The sequence below is a fragment of the Thrips palmi genome, unplaced genomic scaffold, assembly GCF_012932325.1.
Source record: "Thrips palmi isolate BJ-2018 unplaced genomic scaffold, TpBJ-2018v1 HiC_scaffold_1, whole genome shotgun sequence".
In the NCBI taxonomy this organism is placed as follows: Eukaryota; Metazoa; Arthropoda; class Insecta; order Thysanoptera; family Thripidae; genus Thrips; species Thrips palmi.
Window position 1 is genome coordinate 9,874,831 of NW_023144620.1, and position 23,153 is coordinate 9,897,983.

A 23,153-nucleotide genomic window follows, 5' to 3' on the forward strand; every position below is an offset into this window, starting at 1 on the left:
GTCTCTCTCGCACTCGGGGAGTGACCCGCACGGGTGCGAGAGAGACAGAGGCACGCTGTTGTTCGGAATGAGTGCGGCGCGGCAAGTTTACGCCTCTAAACGGCGTTTGCCCGGACCGCAGCGCTACGCCGCTACGAGCCACGGCACTGTAGCTCGCTCGGCTTGTATCGGCCGCGTCCTGCGAGCAGACCGATTCCGAGGGTCGTTTTCGTCGCTCTGTCTCTCTCGCACTCGTGGGGCGTCCCGTATCGGTGCGAGAGAGACAGCGACGAAAACGACCCTCGGAATCAGTCTGCAGGATAGCATCGCGTGACGTCGTCCTGATGGCGGTCTTGATGGCCTGATTGGGCAACGACGGCGTCCTGCTCGCCGGGGTCCACGACGGCGGCCTCCTCCAACCGGGTCAGGGAATTAACCGAGATTCTCCACGGCGACCCGGAGCAACCGGAGGGCCGATGGGTCCCCGCCGAACGCAGCCGAACGCCCGAAGCGAGTCAACCCTCGTCAAGCGGCCGGGCTTGGCGCAGGCGGTGGGTCGGCGTCGGTGGCGTATGGAATCCAACCCTTTCTCGGCGGCGGCTTTGGAAACGCTCGAGAAAGAGAGCGTGCCTCTCGAGGTGTGCGGTCCGAGGTTTCGCCGCCGCACAGGAGGCGGCCAAACCGCGTTTTGGGCTCCAGAGTCGCTAACCAGGACTCGAACCGAGCGTGTGACCCCACCAATGGATTCCTCGTTCGGAGAGTAATCCATTGGTGGGGTCACACGTTCAGTTCGAGTCCGATTTAGCGACTCTGGAGCTCAAAAACGCGTCCGGGATTTTGACCGCCTCCCTCCGCCGGTCTTCTGGCGGTCTGTCGTCCCCCGTCCGGTCCGGGCGCGGTGCGTCGCGGTGCGTCGCGGTGCGCGTCGCGCCGGACGCGGTACGGCACGGCCAAACGCGGCGCGGCACGGGGCGGCGTGTTGTATGCTAATAGAATGCAGGCCTAAGTTATGCCGTACGACAGGCTGCTTATGCCGCGTACGCTGCATTCGCCCGGAGCTGCGCGGACGGTGCAGAGCCCCCCGCCGGGCCCTCGCGGGGCGCAGGGGCCGCCGTCTTGGCGTCGGCTGGCGTCCCGGAGGCGAACAGTAGAGACCCCGCCGGTGCACGGCCAGTGCCGGTGCAGCCTCCTGGCGACACACTGGCGGTGTCGGAGGCCGCCGCCGACGCGGCCGACTGGGCCGGCGACGCGGACGCGGAGAGCATAATCGTGTTGGCCATTGTTTGGCGGGCGTGTTGCTGGCGGGGCGGGCCGACAACCGGCCGGGAAACAAATCTGTTAACACGGCGGTGAACACGGCCACGGCCGGGCCGGCCCCGCGACCCCCCAGCCAGGCCGATCCGCGTGGGTGCGAGAGAGACAGAGCGACGGCCTGCCGGTCATCGCCGTCCGCGCCTCCGAGGCGGTCCGGCCGCCGGGGTCCGCCGCGCCACGCTGCTGATAACGGAGACTACCACACTGTTTGGCGGCGGCGTCATTAATACCCATCCGCCTGGCTGGAACGCTGGAACGGGGAAGGCCACCGCTGGAGCGGACCGACGGCACGGCACAGCGCAGCGCCCGGAAACGCGCCGTCTCGCTCGCTCCCGCAGCGGCGGCCACCTGGAGCCGGGGGCCGAGTCCGAGCAGAGCTCGTCTCTCTCGCACTCGTGGGGCGGCCCGCTGGGGTCGGAGAGAGAAACCGCCGTGTCGGAATCGGCTGCGCGGTGCTGCGCGGTCACGCCGGCCCGGCTATCCGATGCGACCGCCACGACGCTGTCGGCGTCCGCGTTCCGATTTAAAAAGCGGTTATCCATCACCCTGGCGGCCCCCGCGGACTCCAGGAGGAGCGGCGGCCACTCCGGCGGCTACCGTGCGACGCGCTGCCGCCGCGCTGCGACCGCCACCACGTCCAGACGACTAACGTTGCGTTTCTGATTGTTGCAGTTCACCAACACCCAGGCGGAGAGGCCCACCCAGTGCCTGCAGTCCCCCGACTGCTACATGGTGAGTTGATCGCTGCTTAGCGGGACGTTAATGTCCCTCAGCTGGCCGGGGCGTCGCCGTCGTCACGGGGTCGACGCTTCGGACGAGGGGCGTCGGCGGCGGCCGGGTTTCCGGTACCAATTTCCGGACGGTGGCGGTGGAGCTCCGGATGCAGCTCGACCGGGTGCTGAGCAGCGCGGTGGCCTCGTTGACGGCGTCCTCGTCGCACAGTAAAAAAAGATTCGCTGTTTTGGTGGTCGTCCTATATCCAATCTCACCGAAACGGGTACCCCCACAAACCCGGCGACGGTCCGTCACCAAAACGGTGACCTGCGTCACCAGGTGGTGTTCCGCCAGAGAGGTTAGGATGACCACAACAACTGTTTTTGAGCTGTCTGTGCATATTTGTGCGTGCCCGCCGGCAATGTTACGCTTTGATGAGTCACGCGAATGATTACTGACAGCCCCTGACTTGTTTTGTGTCCTATTTCACATTAATACGACGATTAAAAGTCGCTGGCGGGAGGGTGACTGCAGTGCCGTTCTGGTGAGGTGGCTGCTCCGGAACGGACCGAGCGCCACCGAAACTAGACCGAGCGTCGCCGAAACGAACAGAGGGCCGCCAGAACAGTTTGAGGGTGTCGCTGTTCTTGTAATATTCTCGTTTTGGCGCCCAGACGTCACCGAATCGGCGAATCTTTTTTTACTGTGCGACGGCGTCCTCGTCAACGGCGTTCACGTCGACGGCGTCCTCGTCGACGGCGTTCACGTCGACGGCGTCCTCGTCGACGGCGTCCTCGTCGACGGCGTCCTCGTCGACGGCGTCCTCGTCGACGGCGACCTCGTTGAGGGCGGTCTCCAAAGCCATTAGCTGCTCGTGCAATCACTCAAAACGAGTGCGCCGGCGGTCGGGATCGATCCCAGGACCGTGCTGGCGAAGTGGCGCCGCGAGAGCAGCAATGGTGCAAGGGAGCGTGACGCTACATAGCTCGGTGCACACCTGCCGAACAAGCCGCCGCCCCGCCACGCCCCGCGAGCACTTGAGCCTAATTAATCACTCTGGTGTAATTCCGGAATCAATTAGAGCCAATCATATCGGTGGCGTCGTCGGGGGCGCGGCAGTGTAGGCGGGGCGGATCCAGAGGGGGCGGGGGGCACCCTAACGAAGCGTGAGTCCACGACGGGGTAGAAGGGGCGCACCTGGGACCGTGCTCCCCGGAGCACCCTGCTGGGGGTGCCGGTGAACGGGGAGGGGGAGGGGAGGGTGCGGTTTGGGAGAGTTTGAGCGCGCGGCGCTGACGCTGGGGCTGCGGGACTCATTACAACGCGGGTGGACTTCCCCGCGCGCTCTCGTCAGCAGCCTTCCATCTCTCTCTCTCTCTCTCTCTCTCTCTCTCTCTCTCTCTCTCTCTCCTCTCTCTCTTCCTCTCTCTCTCTCTCTCTCTCTCTCTCTCTCTCTCTCTCTCTCTCTCCCTCTCTCTCTCTCTCTCTCTCTCTCTGCCGTGTCGCAGGGGCGGGTCCTAGGGCGTTATATCGGCCTAATTGCGTTTTGGGGGGCCTATCGACGCGGTGGCGGTGCGAGGCGTTGGAACGAGCGTCGCGGCGTCAGCAGGGATCTGCGGCCGAAGAACCCCAACGTGTGTGACACTCTGAGTGCGTCTGTCTGTCTGTCTGTCTGTCTGTCTGTCTGTCTGTCTGTCTGTCTGACCCTACAGCCAGTGCGCCTTTCCGGACAGAGTGCCCGGAATTCAGCATTGGCGCGGCGACACCCCGGCCGGTGTGGTCTCCGGAGGTTTTTTTTTTTGCTTTTTATCGCAGGACTTTTTATTGGCTGGCCATTGTCCGTCATCAATTGTCGATCGCATTGCGTGTGTTTCTGCAGCAGCGCGACGGCGGCCAAACAGACAGACAGACAGACAGACAACCGCGCTTTAAGCACTTACATTAATCGGAACTCATAAAGGTGATCTCATTTCCCTTTACGAGGCCCAGGCCAGGCAGGCGCAGCCAGTCCCCGGCCTGGACGCGCGGCGGGGAAGTCCGCTGTATTATCACTGCCGGACCCGTCGGACGGTCGTCCGACCCGAACGAACGGCGCTGGAGCGGGTCGCCGCGTCGCGACTCGCAGCGACTCGCGGCCCCGGCAGCACCGCCCTAGCAAATAATTGTAAATAATTGGCGGGGAATGAGAACAACGAGAGTCCCTTAATGAGGGCGGCGTTCCGTTCAGAAGGCCGCCGCCGTGGAAGCCGGCCGCGCCCCGAGGCCTTTCCGACGACGCGGACCTTTCGGAACGGTTTGATGGCGGCGCCCGAGGAAAGGCCGCGCAGTGGGCCAGAAGACCGGCGGCGCCGGCCGGCCGAAACTCGAAACGCGTTTTGTACTCCAGAGTCGCGAACCAGGGCTCGAACCGAGCGTGTGACCCCACCAATGGATTCCTCGTGCGGAGAGCAATCCATTGGTGGGGTCACACGTTGGGTTCGAGGCCCATTTAGCGACTCTGGAGTCAAAACGCGTCCGGGATTTCGACCGCCCCCGCAGGTGCACCTGGCCCTCGATGTGTTTAGCGGCGGCCCCCGCGGATGCACCCAAGGCAGACTCGGGTGATGGCAGATGAGGATGAATGGGAACGAGGCGTACGTAGGCGGGGGTCGTCAACAAACGAGGAAAAGGGGGGGGGGGGAAATAATACACACGACGGACGTGCCGGGCCGCGAGGGCACCGCGGCGCGACGGCCAGGCCGACTGGCGGCACCACACCTTTTATCATGCGTGTGTGTCTGCATGTGTGAGTGAGTGTGTTATTTGTTTTATAAATAATTTAGTATTATTATTTCGTCCGCGTATGCTTTTCTTTTCTTTTTTTTTTCCCGCGAGCGCGCGCGCGAGCCTCTGCCGGCCAGGCAGGCAGGCAGCCAGTTGGCCGGCCGGCGCGTCTCGTTGTTGACTTGAGGGCTCCGGGGCTTTGATTGGACTTATGGGCGGAGCGGGGCGGGGCTAATGAGCGGCACACTGTCTGTACCCCTGGGCAATCGGGCTGCCTCCGTGTGTGTGTGTGTGTGTGTGTGTGTGTGTGTGTGTGTGTGTGTGTGCGTGCGTGCGTGCGTGTGCGAGAGAGAGAGAGAGAGAGAGAGACAGAGAGAGAGAGAGAGAGAGAGAGAGAGAGAGAGAGAAGGGGGAGGGGCGAGGACGGCTGCAGGATTGTCCAGGCGTATCGTCCTGCGTCCATCACGCCCACCTTCTCGAGTGTGCGTGTGTGGTGTGTATGTGTGTGGTGTGTGTGTCATTTTTAGGGTGCCGTTCAGGCGGGTTGTAGTTCTGATGTTCTGCGCTTTGAGTATCACAGTCGCTGAAAGAGGACTCGAACCGAGCATGTGACCCCGCCAAGGGATTCCTCGTTCGGAGAGCAATCCTGGTGGGGTCACACGTTCGGTTCGAGTCCCATTTAGCGACTCTGGAGCTCAAAGTCGCGTCCGGGGTTTTGACCGCCTCCACCGGTCTTCTGCACCCACTGTGCGGCTGCGCGTAACGCAGTGTTCGATACCTCGCCGCGATAGTCGCACGTTGGGAGGCACCACCGCGTCGAAGCGCAGCCCCGCGGCCACTGCATGGGGAATGCCTGCGCTAGCCTCGCTGCACGTATCGCCGGCACCGCCGCGTCGAATGGCCCGGGCCGGATAATCCCGGCCGGCCGGCGCGGCTTTCGTCGCCCCGTCTCTGTCGCACTCGCGGGGCGCGCCGTGGCGGTGCGAGAGAGACAGAGCGATTGTTGGCGCTGACACACGGTAAGCCGTGGCGAGACGCTCCAATGACACGATTCTTCCTTGTGTGCTGCCCCGCGCCGCCGCGGCCCGCCCGCCTCATTTGTGTCATTTAGGCCCGCGCCACAAATCATGACCGGCCGAGGGAAAAGACGGCGCTCGAAATTTGTTGTCGTTTGGCGGAAAAAGAGGTAAATAAAGTGCCAAAAAAGCGACTTGCGGCGGCGGCGGCCTGCTGAAAGGGACGCCCTGGAATTTGGCGGCCCCCTCCCCTCCCCGCTTCCCCTCCGCCGGAGAAGGAATGCCAAGGTGAAGGTTGGGAGTTGCCGAGATGGTTTCGCAAAGCGCCGCAAAGTGGCTCAGCGAGTGCCGAAGTGCGAAAGGCCTGGCGCGAGGCTAGAGGCGCGGCGGGCGCCACCTGCACTCTGCAATTAAACGGATGTTGGAGGCGCCGAACGAACGCCTCGCCTCGCCGGCACGCGCGCCGCCTCCCCGCTCGCAAAGTGGGCCAGAAGACCGGTGGAGGCGGTCAAAATCCCGGACGCGTTTTGAGCTCCAGAGTCGCGAAATGGGACTCGAACCGATCTGATCGTGTGGCCCCACCAATGGATTGCTCTCCGAACGAGGAATCCATTGGTGGGGTCACACGCTCGGTTCGAGTCCTGTTTAGCTACTCTGGAGCACAAAATGCGATTGGAGGTTTGGCCGCCAGCGCCGGTCTTCTGGCTGTGGGGGTTTCGTGACTTTCTCGGGCGCCCCTAAGATCCGCGCCTACGTCGCCCCTGCAGTGCGTCAGCCTTACAGTGCGTCGACACGTCGTCTCTCTCTCTGTCCCTCTCGCACCGCAACGGAAGGCGGCGCGAGAGGGACAGAGAGCGCCGTTCCAGTCGGCCGGGCTTTTCCGCTGAAAGGAAGACAAATTGGGCGGCGACGAAGACAAGGGGCGGAACGCGGCGAGGGCGGCCAGGGCAGGGGGGCAATCCGATGCAAAGTGAGTGCAGCATCGCAAACGCTGCTCGCCTGGATGGACTGCCTGCCTGCTGCGGTGGATTGATTCCTTCTCCGTCTCTCTCGCACCCCTGCGGGACGCCCCGTGAGTGCGAGAGAGACGGAGCGACCAGCCTGCCGCTCCGATTGACGCCCCGGCGGCGCTCTGGCTGCCCGGGTGGAAGTTTCAGAGGAGAGAGAGGGGGGGGGGGGGAGGAAAGTATTGGGCGCGCGCCACTGCGTGCGGGCCCCCGTCATTTGTGGCAAAGGGAAGTCCGCCCGCCCCGACGTGCCAAGTGTTTTGCGCGACTGTTCGCGCGGGCCCGGCCCGGCCCGGCCCCCGTCGGGCACCGCCTTTGTGTAATGATGATTGTTTTCGTTTCCGCTCTCGCCAATGAGTCCGTCACGACTGCGGCGTCGCGCACTTCTTGTGGTGCCGGAGGTGTCATTACTGGTTTGGATGTGTTTGCCGTTATTGTGTCATGCCGGACGGACGGACTGACAGACAGACAGACAGACAGACAGACAGACAGACAGACAGACAGACAGACAGACAGACAGACAGACGGGCAAACGGAACAGAATCGGCATGAGCGCCTCCGCCACCGCGCTGCCGTCTGGGTTATTGTTATTTTCCCGTTATATTGCTATGCCGGGGCAGGCGGTTGGCAGTCGTGCCGTGTGTGCGCGCCACGCGCGCCACTGTGACTCTGTGTGTGTGTGTGTGTGTGTGTGCGTGTGTGTGTGTGATAGCGAAAGAGAGATCGTCGTTTACCTGTCAATAGGGTTTTCCCCCTCATAGTGTGATCTGCTCACCCCGACGAGGGGGGCGGCGGCGGGCAGATTGTGTGGAATGACCCACCCCTAAAGGGGGCTGTGCTTTTTCAGAGGGATGGATGTCCGGCTCGGGGAATGAATGGCCGGCCGGCCAGCATAGTCGCTCTGTCTCTCTCGCACCCCGACGAGACGGCCCGTGAGTGCGAGAGAGACGAACGGCCGCTAGCCATTTCCGGTCCGTTTCCCGCGAGCGCGGCCGCGGTAAAATTTGGCGGACCCACCTGCCCCGCTGCTTCGCTTTCCGGGATCCCGATTTTCTCTCTCTCTCTCTCTCTCTCTCTCTCTCTCTCTCTCTGCCTCCCTGTTATGTACCTCGGACGACCAAACGGCAGTAACAAATGGCAGTGCCGCGGAACGGCCCACGGGGCTGCTGCGTATCGAAGCGTCATTTAGCGAGGGAGGGGAGGGGGGAAGGGAAGGGGGGAGGGAGGGAAAGGAGGGGAGGGGGAAGAAGAGAGGGGAGGCGCGATAAGCTACGAGGCATTACAATAAAGCAGAGCGATAATGGCGTGGCGTGTGCAGGGCGGATTCGTTTGTTGCTGCTGTTGTTTTTGTTGTTGCTGCTGCTGCCGTCGTTTGGTTTGGAAAACGAACGGATGAGGGGCGCGCGACAGTAGAAGTAAAAGGAAAAGGTGGTCCCACCCTGGAAAAAGTGGGGCAGGTCGACTGATCCGGGTGGAGACTAACACACACACACACACACACTCACACACACACACACACACACACACACACACACACACTCACACAATCACACGTGGTGTAAGAAGGAAGCGGGGGCCCTAAAGCGCTTCCTTACGACGGTGGCGGTTTAGTGCAACCAGAGTCATTAAAAGGCGAGTAACTCAGCGACTTATTCCGTGCCGCCCTCCGAGATCCGTCGCGGCCCGCCCCGCTACGCCCTCGGACTGTCGCGGCCTCCCGTGAGGGTGCGAGAGAGAAATAGAGAGAAATAGAGAGAGAGAGAGGAGAGAGAGAGAGAGAGAGAGAGAGAGAGAGAGAGAGAGAGAGAGCGACGAGAGCGCCGGTTGGAATGGTGCGGGTGTCCGGCCGGTGGACGCGTCATACCGTGTCCATAAATCGGGGTCGCGGTCATGGAGTACGGCTCCCTGTACCCTTGCCCTTCGCCTTGGCCCAGAAGACCGGTGGGGGCGGTCAAAATCCAGGACGCGTTTTGTGCTCCAGAGTCGCTAAAGGAGCCTCGAACCGAGCGTGTGACCAATGGATTGCTCTCCGAACGGGGAGTCCATTGGTGGGGTCACACCGGGTCACACGCTCGGTTCGACTCCTGCCTCAAAACGCGCCTCCCACCCCCCGACCCCCTGTAACCCATCCCTGGATCCGCCCTGGTGTCCCGCTGCCCTCGACTTTCCATCGTTCTTGGTTCTTCCCGTTCCGACTGCGCGGCCTCTCTCTTGCTCTGCTCGCCGTTTAATCCGCCGATTCACTCCGAAGTAATTGAAAGGCGACGTTAGGCGGGAATGTGTTGACCGTGCGCTTTCGTCGCTCTGTCTCTCTCGCACCCCCACGGCACGCCCCATGAGTGCGAGAGAGACGAGCGCCGTTCGGAATCAACATAGCGTGCAGGCCTATGCCCGGCCAGCAGACTGACTCCGAGAGTCGTCGCTCTGGCTCTCTCGCACTCATGGGGCGTTCCTCACAGGTGCGAGAGAGACAGAGCGAGGCCTTTGGGGGCAGCCTGCGTCTCCCATAAAGTGGCGGATTCAGATGCGCATCTCGCAGTGTGCTGCTCACCGCGCGTTCTCCGGGGCGGTCGACGTTGCTGCGATGCGCTGTGTGTGTGTGCGTGTGTCCGTGTATGTGTGAGAGAATGTGTGCAGGAGTCACCCAGCGCACGACTGCCGCCACACTGCGAGCAGGATTTTCCCGCGTCCGTTTTTCCGGACGACACACAAATAAAAACTGTCGCGTATGTGTCACAAAAGAAACTGTGTCAATAAGTGTCCCCGCTCGCTGTATATATCCCCCTTCCTTTTTTTTCGGGGTGATCGCGAAAAAATATTGTATCAGACGAGACAGGCCGGACGAGCGATACACACACACACACACACACACACTCACATGGACAGAGTGAAAACCATCTCTCTCCGCGCTTCCAAAGTAAATACTCCTGACATCTTTTATCCAGGCCATAAAATTACGCTTAAGTGCGCGCTGCCCCGCCCGCTGCTGCACTGTATACCACTGCCTCTGTCTCACTCGGTCCCATCTGCGACCTGTGCATTCCTTTGGGCCCTTCGCGTCGCGACGCCCCGCCGCGCCGTGCTCCGCGATCGCGACTCCGCAACACACCGAGAGTCCTCGCTCTGTCTCTCTCGCCCTCACGGGGCGTCCCGCATAGGTGCGAGAGAGACAGAGCGGCGGAAACGACTCTCGGAATCAGTCTAACTAGCTATTTTTGGCAGTGGACGTGCACCTTGTCATTTCTAAGCGGCTGCGAGGGGCACACTGTGTTATGTCCGTGTGGCCGCCTGAGCGGGGGTGGGGGGCGGGGCCGTTTTGCAAATTGGAGAGGGAGAGGGGTCTGTCCTGCCCGTGCCGCGCCGCGCGCCGGCCACACCGGCCACCCCGACGACCAGCAGGGCATCCATCTCGCGTGGTCAGTCCCCCGCCACGCCACGCCACCTGCTCCCCATCTTTTGCCCGTGCGCGCGCTCCAGTGCCCTTCCCGCCCCCTTCCCCCCTCCCCCCTCCTCCCGGCCCGCACGGTGGGAGTCGGAAATGGCAGCGTATAGGAGCCACACGAAACCGGCCGGCCTGGCTTCGCCGCTTGGCCGCTCTGCCCGGCTGGCTCGGGCGGACATGGAAGGCCACGGCGAGGCGGAGGCACACTGGAGGCACCGGAGGCACACCGGACCACGGCAGGTGGGGGAGGAGGAAGGGGGTCTTGTCAATGGCCGCGAGTGTTAATTGCAGCCGGGTCGGCCGGAGCCGTTGGACGATGGCCGCCCATTGGCCGAGCAAGCGGCCGCGTCCGAATGGTCACATCGGCGACCCTTTGGCTCGGCGTTTCTGGGCTCCAGAGTCGCTAAATGAGACTCAGATCGAACGTGTGACCCCACCAATGGATAGCTTTCCGAAGGAGGAATCCATTGGTGGGGTCACACGCTCGGTTTGAGTCCTGTTTAGCGACTCTGGAGCTCAAAACGCGTCTTAGAGTTTTGGCCGCCGGCGCCGGTCTTCCGGCCCACTGTGCGCCGTCGTCGTCCCTCCGTCCCGGACGCGGCCCTGATGCTGCTGCTGCAGGCCGTCGTTGGCGCGGTGCTTTGCGCTGCGCAGCCCGTTGGCTGGCAGTGCGGTGGCTTGCAGTGGTGTGGCGGTGGCGGTCAGTTGCCGCCGGGTCAGCCCGGAGTGCCTCCCTGACCTGGATCCTCCCGCCCGCCAGGACCGCGGCCCGCGAACCTCGCCGACGTCTCCCTCTGCTAGGCGGCGCGCCACCCGATTCGGGCCTCGCTGCCGCAGGCTGATTCCGAGAGTCGTCGCTCTGTCTCTCTCGCACTCACGGGGCGTCCCGCGTAGGTGCGAGAGAGATAGGAGCGACGAAAAACGGCTCTCGGAATCAGTCTGCGGCAATTAAAGTCCTCCGGCCATTCGACTCCATTCGACGGCACACTAATAACGCGGCGCCTTCATCAGTCACTCACCCTCCGCCGCTTATCAGCTCCCCCCCCCCCCCCCCTCCCCTTCGGCCCCTCGGCCAGCTCCTTGAGGGCCTTCATCAGGACGTCGCGGAGGCACCAGGCACACCAGAGAGGAGGTCCTCGAGGACGACGCGTTTTCAATATTTCGGCGAGGAATGCAGCCGCCACCAACACACTGTGTGCACTCTGTGTGTGTGTGTGTGTGTGTGTGTGTGTGTGTGTGTGTGTGTGTGTGTGTGTGTGTGTGGTGTGTGTGTGTGTGTGTGTGTGTGTGTGTGTGTGTGTGTGTGTGTGTGTGTCGCTCTCTGCGCGGTTTCCCCCAGGGAGATGATAGGGCCAGGACGACACTGAACGCCGCCGTCCCCATACGCGCGGGCCTTGGTGGTGTTGGCCGTGGTGGTCCATTGGCACCCTCCTCTGGTCCTGGCGTCCCCCACGCCACCGTATTACACCACCAATTCCGCGGCACGGCGCCACCACCTTCCTCCTCCTTCTTCTTCTTGTTTTTCGTTTATTCTCTTTGCCCGGCCGCGGCGCTTCCCCTCGGTTTGGCCGGCAATTCGCCGGGATAACCGGCGGCGGGCTGCCGCTGGGCTGCCGCTGGGCTTGCTTGGCCTCCTCGGCGTTGCCTCGCCACACAGGGGCGGGGCGGGTGCGCGCTCCCTGCGCGTTTGTTGCGCTGCTTCTAAATTCACTTCCAAATTAAGTGCGAGTCGTTTCTCTCTGTTTTTTTTTAGCCTTTTCATTTTGCTCCGGCTGCCTTTTTTTGTATTTTTCGGCGGCGTGGGCTGCTCTCTTTTTGGCGGGGGTGGCCCGGCCGCGCCGCGGTCCGAGCGCTCTGTCTCTCTCGCACCCCTGCGGCACGCCCCGTGAGTGCGAGAGAGACAGCGCGATCCTCGGCCACCCCGTTCCGTCCCGAGGGTGTCTGGCAAGCTGCTGCTGCTGCTGCGAGGAGGCGGGGGCGAATTTTACGACCCATTAGGTGATTTTGGACCAGCCGGCCGTCGGCCAGGGCACTGCCACGCCACTGCCAGGGCACCGCCAGGCCGTCGACTTACTGCCTTGACTGGCGCCGCCGTCGTCGCCCTGCCGCTTTTCCGCTTTCAGTGTACTGCCTTTTTGTCCCACTTTATTTTTCCGCCGGGCGTGCCCGCGTCGGGCTGCTTGGCCCGCCGGACTGCTTTCGAACGGCGCGCGCTCTGTCTCTCTCGCACTCGTGGGGCGTGCCGCAGCGGCGCGAGAGAGACAGAGCGACGGAGGAAGTGCGCGCGGCATACATTTTAATTTGGCCGCGCTGCCGCCCCGTTGTGGCCAAGGGTGCACCGCGGCCACAGTGGGCCAGGAGACCGGTGGAGGCGGACGCAATCCCGGACGCGTTTTGAGCTCCAGAGTCGCTAAATGGGACTCGAACCGAACGTGTGACCCCACCAATGGATTGCTCTCCTAACGAGGAATCCATTGGTAGGGTCACACGCTCGGTTCGAGTCCCATTTAGCGACTCTGGAGCTCAAAACGCGTCTAGATTTGTGGCCGCCTCCACCGGTCTTCTGGCCCACTGTGGGCTGCACCGCGGCGGCCGCGGCTCGCGCTTTTGGCTCTGGCCGCAGTGGAGCCCAAAGTCAGCCGGCTCGCCAAAACAGCGAAACAGAGAGAGACGGCGCCTGTCGGCCCGAATTACTCAAAGTCCGCCGCCGTGATGCGACCTGACGGGGGCGCTAGGCCGCGGTGATAAAGAGCGAATGAGCGCGGGAGAGGGGGAGAGAGAGAAAGCGCGATAAATAGAGAGGAGAGAGAGAGAGAGAGGGGGGGGGGGGGACGGAAGAGCACCGATAAATCCCCGTCTTAGTCGCACCGTATTTTCATCTCGCCGCTCCCCCTCCTCGTTGGGACCGTTCTTGGCGGCGCGTGCGTCGCTGCCGCGCTGCAGACTGATTCCGCGAGTCGCTCTGTCTCCCTCGCACTCACGTGGCCCGCCATACGGGTGCGAGAGAGACAGAGCGGCCGAAAACGACTTTCGGAATCAGTCTGGTGCCGCCACCCCCGGAAGGACACACAGGTGCAAAGGTCAGCGTGCGAGCCCGGGCCGCTTCACCGCTCCCCGGAGGCCCCCGCCCCCGCCACCGCAGATAGAGCGGGGGGGGGGGGGCTTTGCACTGGAGCCGCTGGAGCCGCGGCACTGTTTGCGCTCCGCCAACAGCGCGCCGCTTGGAGTAGTTGTAATTTTCGGAGTGACTTCCGCTGATTTGCCGGCACGGTGACTCCGCGCCGCGTTGGCGGGGCCGCGCGGTGCCGCCGGCCTCTCTAGGGCGACCCCCCCCCCCCCTCTTCCTCCTTCTCCGGCACTGCCACGCCGAGAGGGCAGGGGGAAATATTTGCCCGTTGTAATGAATAGTAAACAGACTTCGGGCGGCCCTAACCCGCTGCTGCCGACCTCACCCGCCCCGCGACGCCCCGCGACGCCCCGCGCGGGTACGGCGGCACCGAGGACCCAACTAGGGGCCCGGGGAACGGGGTCGCGGGGGACGATTAAAAGCGCAGCCGCGGACGAGTCGCGGAAGGGTCGCGTTCTGGGTCACTGTAGGGTCGGAGGGAGACAGGTCGCGGACGGGTCGCGGAAGGGTCGCGTTCTGGGTCACTGTAGGGTCGGCGGGGGACAGGTCGCTCGCCGTCGGGCCGCGCGGGTCGTGTTATGGGTCACTAGGGTCGGAGGGGGGTGGGTCGCGGACGGGTCGTGGGTGATTCGCTGACGGATCGGGGACGGGTCGCGCGGGCCATGTTGTGCAAGGGGAAGGGTCGCGGACGGGTCGTGGAAGATTCGAGTACGATTCGCTGATGGGTCGCTGACGAAGTCCTGCGGGTCGTCCGGGTCGCCGTGCTCCGGGTAATGAGGGCGCGGGTCGTGGATGGGTCGCGAACGGGTCCGGTGCATGGGCCCCGGAGCTGGGCGCCCCCCGCAGCGAGGTGTGTTGGCCTCACGGCGGTCGCAGTGTAATCTATCGGGACCTGTTACACACACGGCACTCGCGCGGCCCCGCCCGCCGCTGTCAAATGTCTCAGTTGTGGGCTTTCCGGTTTTTGTTTTCTTTTCGGTCACTTTTCTCTTTCTTCGGGTTCGGGCCGGCCTCTCCAAACACACGCGACACTCTCCGCCTCGCCTAGCCTCTCGCTGCCCAGCAGGGCGGGGCGCGGCGGCTCGCTATGCAAATGTTTCCCGTGCGCTGCTCCTAAACGGTCGCACAGTATTTATGACGTATTTATGTATTGGGTCTGACTGAGCCGGGCGGGCCTGGCGGGCCTGGCGGGCCGGGGCGCCTGGACTCGGGCCCTGCTGGAGTCGAGCCGTGCAGGCTGGCCGGCAGGCCTGTTAGCCCGAGCACCACTCCCGCTCCGGCGAAGGGTACAAAACGGCTCAGCGGGTGGGAGCGAGTGAGACAGATGTATAGAATATTAATCTTTATGTGGGCTTGTGTGTATTTCTGGGCAGGCTCGGCATCACGATCTCACACTCACGCACGCTCACGCACACACACGCACCATAGGGTTGTTTGTACACAGCTCTGTTTCGGCCTCTTGAAGCATGGCCCCGAAGACTGAGAGCGCGTTTGTCCGAGTATTGAGTCCTTCCTCAAGTCCCTGCGCCGTGTGTGACGCATCCGCTTTGGAATCCGTGGACTCGTCGCTCTGTCTCTCTCGCACCTGTACGGCACGCCCCGTGAGTGCGAGAGGGACAGAGCGACGACTCCCGTCGGCTGGAATGCGGCAACAGCACTACTTCGCGGACCAAGCGGGGCGGGGCGCGGCGGGTCTCCCAGGCCTAAGCGGGCATATAATGAAGCGTTTGACCCCAATCACGAGCGATTAACGTGCCTCCCATCGAATTGCTATCAATAAAGTTTTGGGTCGTATAATCAGTGCCGTGGTCTGAGCGCCTTGCCTCTGCTGCCTTGCCCTGGCACACTACATTCCACTTAGACCGCACCGGCTGTAGAGAGGAAAGGGAGGGACAGGGGGTCCTTCGCGATCGTCCCCGCGAGGCTAGACCGCCCCGCCCCGCCCCGCCCCGCCCCGCCCCGCCCCGCCCAAAACGCGCGCTGATTGACGCACGGGGCCCCGGGGGCAAGGAGGGCAACGCGACCGCGCGAGCCCCGGGGCGCCGCCAAGCAGGCCCAGCCGGCGGCCGAGCGCGCGCGCGTGTGTGTGTGTGTGTGTGTGTGTGTGTGTGTGTCGGCGCCTGTGTGCGTCGAGACGGGTCCCTTTGAGTCGATCGCGCCCCGCACCGCACATGTGTGCATCCCGTAGTACCATACGCAGTCGCTGCAGCACAGTCGTCCTCGTCGCTCTGTCTCTCTCGCACTCCTGGGGCGTCCCGTTTGGGTGCGAGAGAGACGGAGCGACGAAAGCGACTCTCGGAATGAGTCTGCGCAGGGCGGGCAGGGCGGGCAGGGCGGGCATAGGGCTGCCGCCGCGGTTGCGGTGGCGGCGCTTTGAAGGCGCCGAGGCGGCAGGTCCTCCTCTCGGCCCTCTTCGACGCCGTCCTCGCCGACTGGGTGGAACGGGCCGTGGACCGCGGCGACGACCAATCCCTTCCCTCCCCCCCCCCCCTTCCGCCCCTCCTCAAAAGCAGAGCGCGGCTTAACTAATCGGCGACCGTCGACCCGCGACGCCGCCGTCGGCCGTCTCGTCGTCTCCCCTGCCGGCCGCTTCCCTCTGTCTGTCTCTCTCCGTCTCCCTCGCACCCCTGCACCCCTGCGGCAAGGTCCGCGAGTGCAAGAGGGACGGCGCGATGTTCGGAAAACGAGCCTGCCGCGTCGCGGCGCGGTGCGGTGCGGTGCGGTGCGTCCGCGCGCTGGCAGTGCCGTGGCAGTGCCCGCGGCCGGTCGCGCTGGTAATGAGATGGGCTGTTCTGGCGCAGACAGACACGGCGACACTGCGGCGAAGCGCGCGCTCTCTCTCTCTCTCTCTCTCTCTCTCTCTCTCTCTCTCTCTCTCACTCACTCTCTCGCGGCCGCGGGGGACGCCGCACGAGTGTGAGAGAGACAGACGGCGCGGTTCGGTTCGGCCTGCAGCCGCGTGCGCGTGTCTGCGGGTGACACGGGGCCTGCTGCGGCCTGCTCTGCTGCTCGCGCTGCTGGCTGTGCTCGCGGTGGTCTGCTCTTGGTCACGACCTTTCGCCGCAGCGCCGCGCCACTGCCATCGGCAGCTTCGTCGCTCTCTCTCTCTCTCTCTCTCTCTCTCTCTCTCTCTCTCTCTCACTGTTTGGGGTGTGGTTCGCGGTGCTGGCGGGCGGGCGTGAGGCCGCCGCGTAGCCCTGCCTGGAACTTCCGGGTCCTGGAATGTGTCGCGGACGACGATGGATGTTGTCATTTTGGAAGGGGGTGGGGAGGGGAGAGCGGCGCCAACTCCCCGACCTGACCGTCTCCTTTCGCTCATCGCCAGGGCTCTGGCCAGGGCCTGGACCGGCGGACTCCTCGACGGGCTTTTCGGTGGGCGTCGAGAGGGCATCAACGCCTTGACGGAGGCAGGCAGGAAATGGAGTGGGATTCCTTGCCGACGCCCCCCTTCCCCCCCCCCCCCCTCTCTCTACGGAGGCTGCTGGCCTTCCCCGACCTTCACCTTGGCTGCGATGCTGCTGCCTCGCTGCCGGGGACTCTGGTGGAAATTGAAACGGAATAAATCACACCGCGTGGCGCGGCTCGGCGTGGCGTGGCGTTATGGAGGAATGAATGCTTGGCGTGGCGGGGGAAGGGGTGGGGGGGGGAGAGGAGTGGAGAGTTTCAATATGTTGACAGGGCCGCGCGGCTAATATCGCGCTGAGGCGCGCCGAGCACACTGCTAAATGGGCGGACATGGCGCGGCGACGCGTGGCGCTGTGTGTGTGTGTGTGTGTGTGTGCGTGTGGTCGCGAGACCGCGGGGTTTAGGAGGGTCGCGGTAGGGTCACTGCTGCGTTAGTGTGTGTGTTAGTGTGTGTCTGGGTGTAATTGTAGTTAATCTGCATGTCACGTGGCGTGCACGAGCGGGGACGTCGTCGCGGACTCCAACAGTCCCCTCTTCCTCATTTCGTACTTACCAACCCGTATGATTCTCTCTCTCTCTCTCTCTCTCTCCCTCTCTCTCTCTCTCTCTCTCTGCGCGTCGCGAGCCGCCACTGCCGCGTCAGATTGTAATCGCCTTCTTCTAAAGGCCCGTAATGGCCGTATCGAAAAGTGTTAATGAACACCTCGGCCGATCGGCCATCGCTGCTCTCTATTTATTGCTCGAATTACAGTGGATCGGCGCGCGGCTTATCTCCGATTCCCACGACGAGAGAGAGAGAGAGAGAGAGAGAGAGAGAGAGAGAGAGAGAGAGAGAGAGAGAGAGAGAGAGAGAGAGAGAGAGAGAGAGAGAGAGAGAGAGATGGGGACGCGTTGTTGGTGTGCCGAACGTTCCGTGCTGTACCGTCCGTCCGGCACCACCACCACTACTCTGCCTGCAGACTGATTCCGAGAGTCGTTTTCTTCGCCCGGTCTCTTACGCACCCATATACGGCGCGCCCCACGAGTGCGAGAGAGACAGAGCGACTCGGCACGGCTCTGCCTGGCCAATTAGGCCCCCAAAGCAACACGGACCAACACCCCCTCCCCCTCCGCGCGCAGCAGGGCGTGGCGGGGGTGGGGGTGGGGGAGGGGGAAGTCCAAACGAGTATAAATCTCGACCCGCATTGGTGGCGAGTGCGCGCGGGTCAAGTCGAGTGCGCTGCGGATGCAGCCACCGAGTGCGTGTGTGTGTGCGCGTGCGCGCCCCACTGTGTGTATCGACTAGAATGTGTGCATGATGGCGAGCAAAGGGACCCGGGTTCGAGTCCCGCCGCCGTCGTCGTCGCCGCCTTTTCCGAGGCGGAGGATCACAGTTTGACGGGCTCCGCGGGGGCTCCGGTCTTTACCCCCGGTAAGTTGGCATGGCAGCGGTCGGCCGGACCGGGGAAAATAGATGATGAAGCCACCCTTTGGCCTCCGCCCTCTCACAGACACACAGACACACACACACACACACACACGCAGACAGACGCACACTCGGCGCCCCGCCGCGAGCGGAGGGGGCGCCCGACCGGCCCGACCCCGCGCCCCGCGCCGGGCCTCGTTCAAATTGATTCTCAGCAAACAAGCAGCGGTGGCGCGGGCAGGCGGCGGCGGCGGCGGCGTGAGCGGGAAAAAATTAAAAAGAGAAATCATAAATTCCTGATACCCCGAGGGGCAGGCAGACCGGCCAGGGCCGTATGGGCCGCTCGTGTAGCGCACAGTATCAGCACGTTCGGAATAAATGCCGCCCATAAAACAAACACACACATACGTGTGAGTGTGTGTGTGTGTGTGTCGCCCAGTTTTAAAAGCTCCTCTGCGGTTGACAAGCGGGCACACATGAGCCGAGCCGGTCTCGGAGGTTTTCCGCCGATTGGTTGCGTCGGCCGGACAACTTGTAACGCCGGCCAGCCGAAGCCCTGGGCCTTTGAGGACGTCCTCTTTGATTACCTTATCCAGGGCCGCGCTGTGGGCTCTCTCTCTCTCTCTCTCTCTCTCTCTCTCTCTCTCTCTCTCTCTCTCTCTCTCTCTCTCTCTCTCTCTCTAACTAACAAATTGTAAAACACTGCATCATGCACCAAAGATACCTCAAGAGACAACAAAACAGCATGATTTTTTTGTGACAAATTTTTACACTTCCCCGTTTTGGCCCGCATTGTGAACTAAAAAACCCCCCAATAAATCCTGTTATAAACTAAAAACTCTCTCTCTCTCTCTCTCAAAATGCCCCAACCGTCTCGGCATTCTCGGGCAGTCGGCCATACGGGCGTAAGGCCGCCGTAAAGCATGCACGCCGATGACGAACATAAAGGGCCCACTGTAAGTAGGGAGGCGAGCGGACTGATTCCGAGAGTCGTTTTAGTCGCTCTGTCTCTCTCGCACTCGTCGTGGGGCGTGCCTTACAGGTGCGAGAGAGGCAGAGCGACGAAAACGACTCTGCTCGCCGCGTCTATGTGCTAATTGTTACCGTCCATCACTGCGCGGCTCGTAACTCTTCCACTTGGCGGAGCGGTAATGCCGCGGTCGCAATTTCTCGCGCATTATCACATGCATTTTTTTTTTTCGCTGGCGTTTTTCTTTTGTTTTTCTCGTGTGGTAGTATTGGTGCGGCCGGGTTGATCGGTGTTATTCCCTCGAACTGAGCTTGTGACCCCATCAATGGATTCCTCGTTCGACGAGCAGTCCATTGGTGGGGTCGCACGTTCGGTTCGAGTCCCATTTAGCGACTCCGGAGCTCACAACGCGTCCGGGATTTTGACCGCCTGCACCGGCCTTCTGGCCCACTGTGCGTCGGGGCGCCTGCGCGTTCTTCAGAGCGACGCACCGCTCTGATTGGATTCTCGTTGTTTTGCAATCTCCTCTGACCTCCCTTTGGTTTTTCTTTGTTGCAGTGTTGGGAGAACTGTCAGCTCCTGCAGTCCAACTTCCCCGTCTGGGGAGCCATGTGCAACGAGAAGAGCCTCTGTGTGAGTATACAGCAAAGTACCCCCCAGTGTCAGTCTGGTGATTTTTGTCGCGTCGCGCTTTGGCGCGATGATTCCGCCGAGTCGTTTCGTCGCGCTCTGTCTCTCTCGCACTCGCTGGGCGTCCCGTATGGGGTGCGAGGGAGACGGAAGGCGAGTGGCTGGGCCGCGCGGAGCCGTGCCAGCAGAGCACGCGAGTGAGTCACGCGTGATGCGTCCCCGGGGAAGCCGCCAGGACCGCCAGGACCGCCAGGACCAGGGTGGGGTGGGCGGCATAATCGAGTTATCGGGGCAGCGCAGCCAGGCCTGGCCAGACTCGTCCACTGCCAGTGCGCCGCCGCGCGGGCATGCCGCCACCCTCGGCTGGACAGGCGGCACGCACGCGACACGCACGCGACACGCACGCGCACGCGACACGCACGCGACACGCACGCGACACGCACGCGACACGCACGCGACACGCACGCGACACGCACGCGACACGCACGCGACACGCACGCGACACGCACGCGACACGCACGCGACACGCACGCGACACGCACGCGACACGCACGCGACACGCACGCGGCACGCACGCGACACGCACGCGACACGCACGCGACACGCACGCGACACGCACGCGACACGCACGCGACACGCACGCGACACGCACGCGACACGCACGCGACACGCACGCGACACGCGGCCCCGGGGACCGGGCCGGCCGCGCTGGCGGACCACGGACTCCGGGACGCGCAGAGCAGATGGCACCGGAAATCAGCGTGGCGGCATTTTCTCGCCGTTTCCGGGGGTCCCTCCGGGACGCGATACGCGTGAGCCAAGCTCCGGGTTTGACTAACGACGGGTGAAACTCTGGGTTCGACCCTTGTTGGATCCAAGTCCGGGTTCTACTCTGGGTTTGACTCTTGGTTCGAATGTGGGTTCGACTCCGGGTTCGACTGCGCGCATGTTATTCACGACCTCGCCCCAATCGGCCCGCGCGGTCCGAGGCTCGGCCCGAGGCTCGGCCCGGAGCCGAAGGACCTCGGCACAAATGGAATTTTGCATTTAAAGGCACTCATCGGCTTGTTCCCCGAATGTGCGTCCGAAGTCGGCCGATTAATTACGATCGACGGATTAGCCAGACTGGCAGACAGACAGACAGACAGACAGACAGACAGGCAGACAGACAGACAAGCAGACAGACAAGCAGACAGACGGACAGACAGACAGGCGGGGGGCGATGCGTCAATGTCAGGCGACACCGCTGGCTGCTGCGCCCAACCCTTATTTTCACATCATCGCAAAGCAAATGCGTGTTTGTCTCTTCGATGATTATTGTATAATTTCGCTTCGTCGGGGCGACTTTTTTTGCGTTTGGCGGTCATATCGACGCGGGGCAGCCCTTCGGAATATCAACACGGCCGGACAGATGGCGCCACCGCGGCGCCGCTTTTTGCTCAAATTTATGGGCCGCGTTCCGGGAATCGACCCGCGAATCAGAGCCAGAGGTGGACTGTTTGCGGTGCACAGTGTGCCAGAAGACTGGTGGAGGCTGCCGAAACCCCAGACGCGTTTCGAGCTCCACGGTCGCTAAATGGGACCCGAACCGAACGTGTGACCCCACCAGTGGATTGCTCTCCGAACGAGGAATCCATTGGTGGGGTCACACGTTCGGTTCGAGTCCTGTTTAGTGACTCTGAGGCTCAAAACGCGTCTAGAGTTTTAACAAAACGTTTTCAAATCCGTTAAAAAGGATGTGTATTTTTGCGTTGCGCGCGCCGCCGCTTGGAGGAATGCCGCATTGGCCGGCTGGCATGGCCGGGCCGCGTGTAAACAATACTCTTAGTCCAAGCAAACATTATTCAGGGCTGCTAGCGCCCCGCCACACACACACACACACACACACACATACACACACACACACAGACACACTCACTCACACACTCACGTGCCCTGCCCCGACGCAAGTGTTTTCGTGTTAGTTTTTTGAGCCTCCTCATATTTAGTGCGGCTCGGCTCGCGAGAAAAGGGGGAACCGGGGGGGGGGGGGGGGGGGCGACGCTGGGGGCTTAGCTGCAGTCCAGCAAACAGACATTCGTCAATGTATTCATTTGTAGAAAAAAGAGGGGGGAAATAAGAAAATAAATGGAAATAAAAGGGATTGTTTTGTTTTTGCTCTTGTCATCAGCAGGCGTGAAGTATGCATATATGAAGGCAGCAAGGGGGGTCACACTGCTGGAAAAGAAGGCAACCAACCCCCTCACATCATGATGGCTCATGTGTGTGTGTGCTGTTTGTTTTGCTTTTGTTTCGCGGCCGTGTAGCTCTGTGTGTGTGTGTGTGTGTGTGTGTGTGTGTGTGTGTGTGTGTGTGTGTGTGTGTGTGTGTGTGTGTGTGTGGAACTGTAACAAGTGCGTCCGCTTGGCACGCCAAGTTGGGCGTATTCTCGCCGCTCAATGACGCCGGGGCTCGGATGCTTGAAGCACATTCCGAGAAGCTTGTCGAGGGGCTTTGCGCACTGCGACTCCGAGGCGGCAGAGTGTCTCTCTCTCTCTCTCTCTCTCTCTCTCTCTCTCTCTCTCTCTCTCTCTCTCTCTCTCTCTCGACGCCCCGCACGCGCCCCGAGTGCGAGAGAGACGGAGCGACGCGAAAGCCGCGCTCGGAATCAGCCCGCTGGCCCGCACTGCCCCTGTTATTATTATGCGATCCCCGGCATTGGGCATTCAGCTTCATTGTCGATGTTTTCCGATCGGGATGGCCGGCCGGCCTGCCTGGGCTGGGCGCTCGCACACACACAGACACACACACACAAACACAAACCACACACACACACACACACACACACACGCGCGCGCCCGCTTGACGGGGCTGGAAGGGCGCACTGGCCTGGCCGGCCGTTGCCTCGGTCTATGCACACGCTCGCGGGTACTTGCCTTTGATCGGCTATTGTGTGCCGTTGGCGTGCCGTGTGACATGGTGGGGCCCAGCCGTGTCGCGCGCGCACTCACACACAGTCGATTCGAGTTGACAGTTTCGTTTCGTGATTAGATTTCGCGGCGTTCCTCTGAGAGAGAGAGAGAGAGAGAGAGAGAGAGAGAGAGAGAGAGAGAGGCGGCGCCCCGCGGCTGGCTGTCCCGATCGCGACGCCATCAGGAGGAATCTGGCAATCGGAATTCAACCCCCGCGACCTTCCCCCTCCCCCGTGTGTGTGTGTGTGTGTGTGTGTGACGGGCGCAAGGCAGGCAGCATCGGAACGAAAGGGATTGCAAGCTGACGCTGTGGGAATCGCGTAGAGAGCGGCGGCAGCGCGCTAAATTCCCTTTCCAGCCAGAAACACAATCTCGCGCATAGCTAGCCGTACGTCGGGATGCACCGTGTGCGTGTGTGCGCGTGTCCCAG

At 62.5% G+C, this 23,153-nt stretch overlaps 1 protein-coding gene across 1 annotated transcript in view; it reads left to right on the forward strand.

The window, feature by feature from the left end:
• LOC117642155 (mucin-5AC-like) overlaps positions 1 to 23,153 on the forward strand; it is a 66,004-nt gene that overhangs the window by 28,981 nt on the left and 13,870 nt on the right. The window contains exons 3-4 of the mRNA XM_034380052.1: positions 1,966 to 2,025; positions 19,701 to 19,775. Of these exons, the coding sequence (XP_034235943.1) occupies positions 1,966 to 2,025; positions 19,701 to 19,775 (135 nt within the window). The remainder of the gene's footprint in view (positions 1 to 1,965; positions 2,026 to 19,700; positions 19,776 to 23,153) is intronic.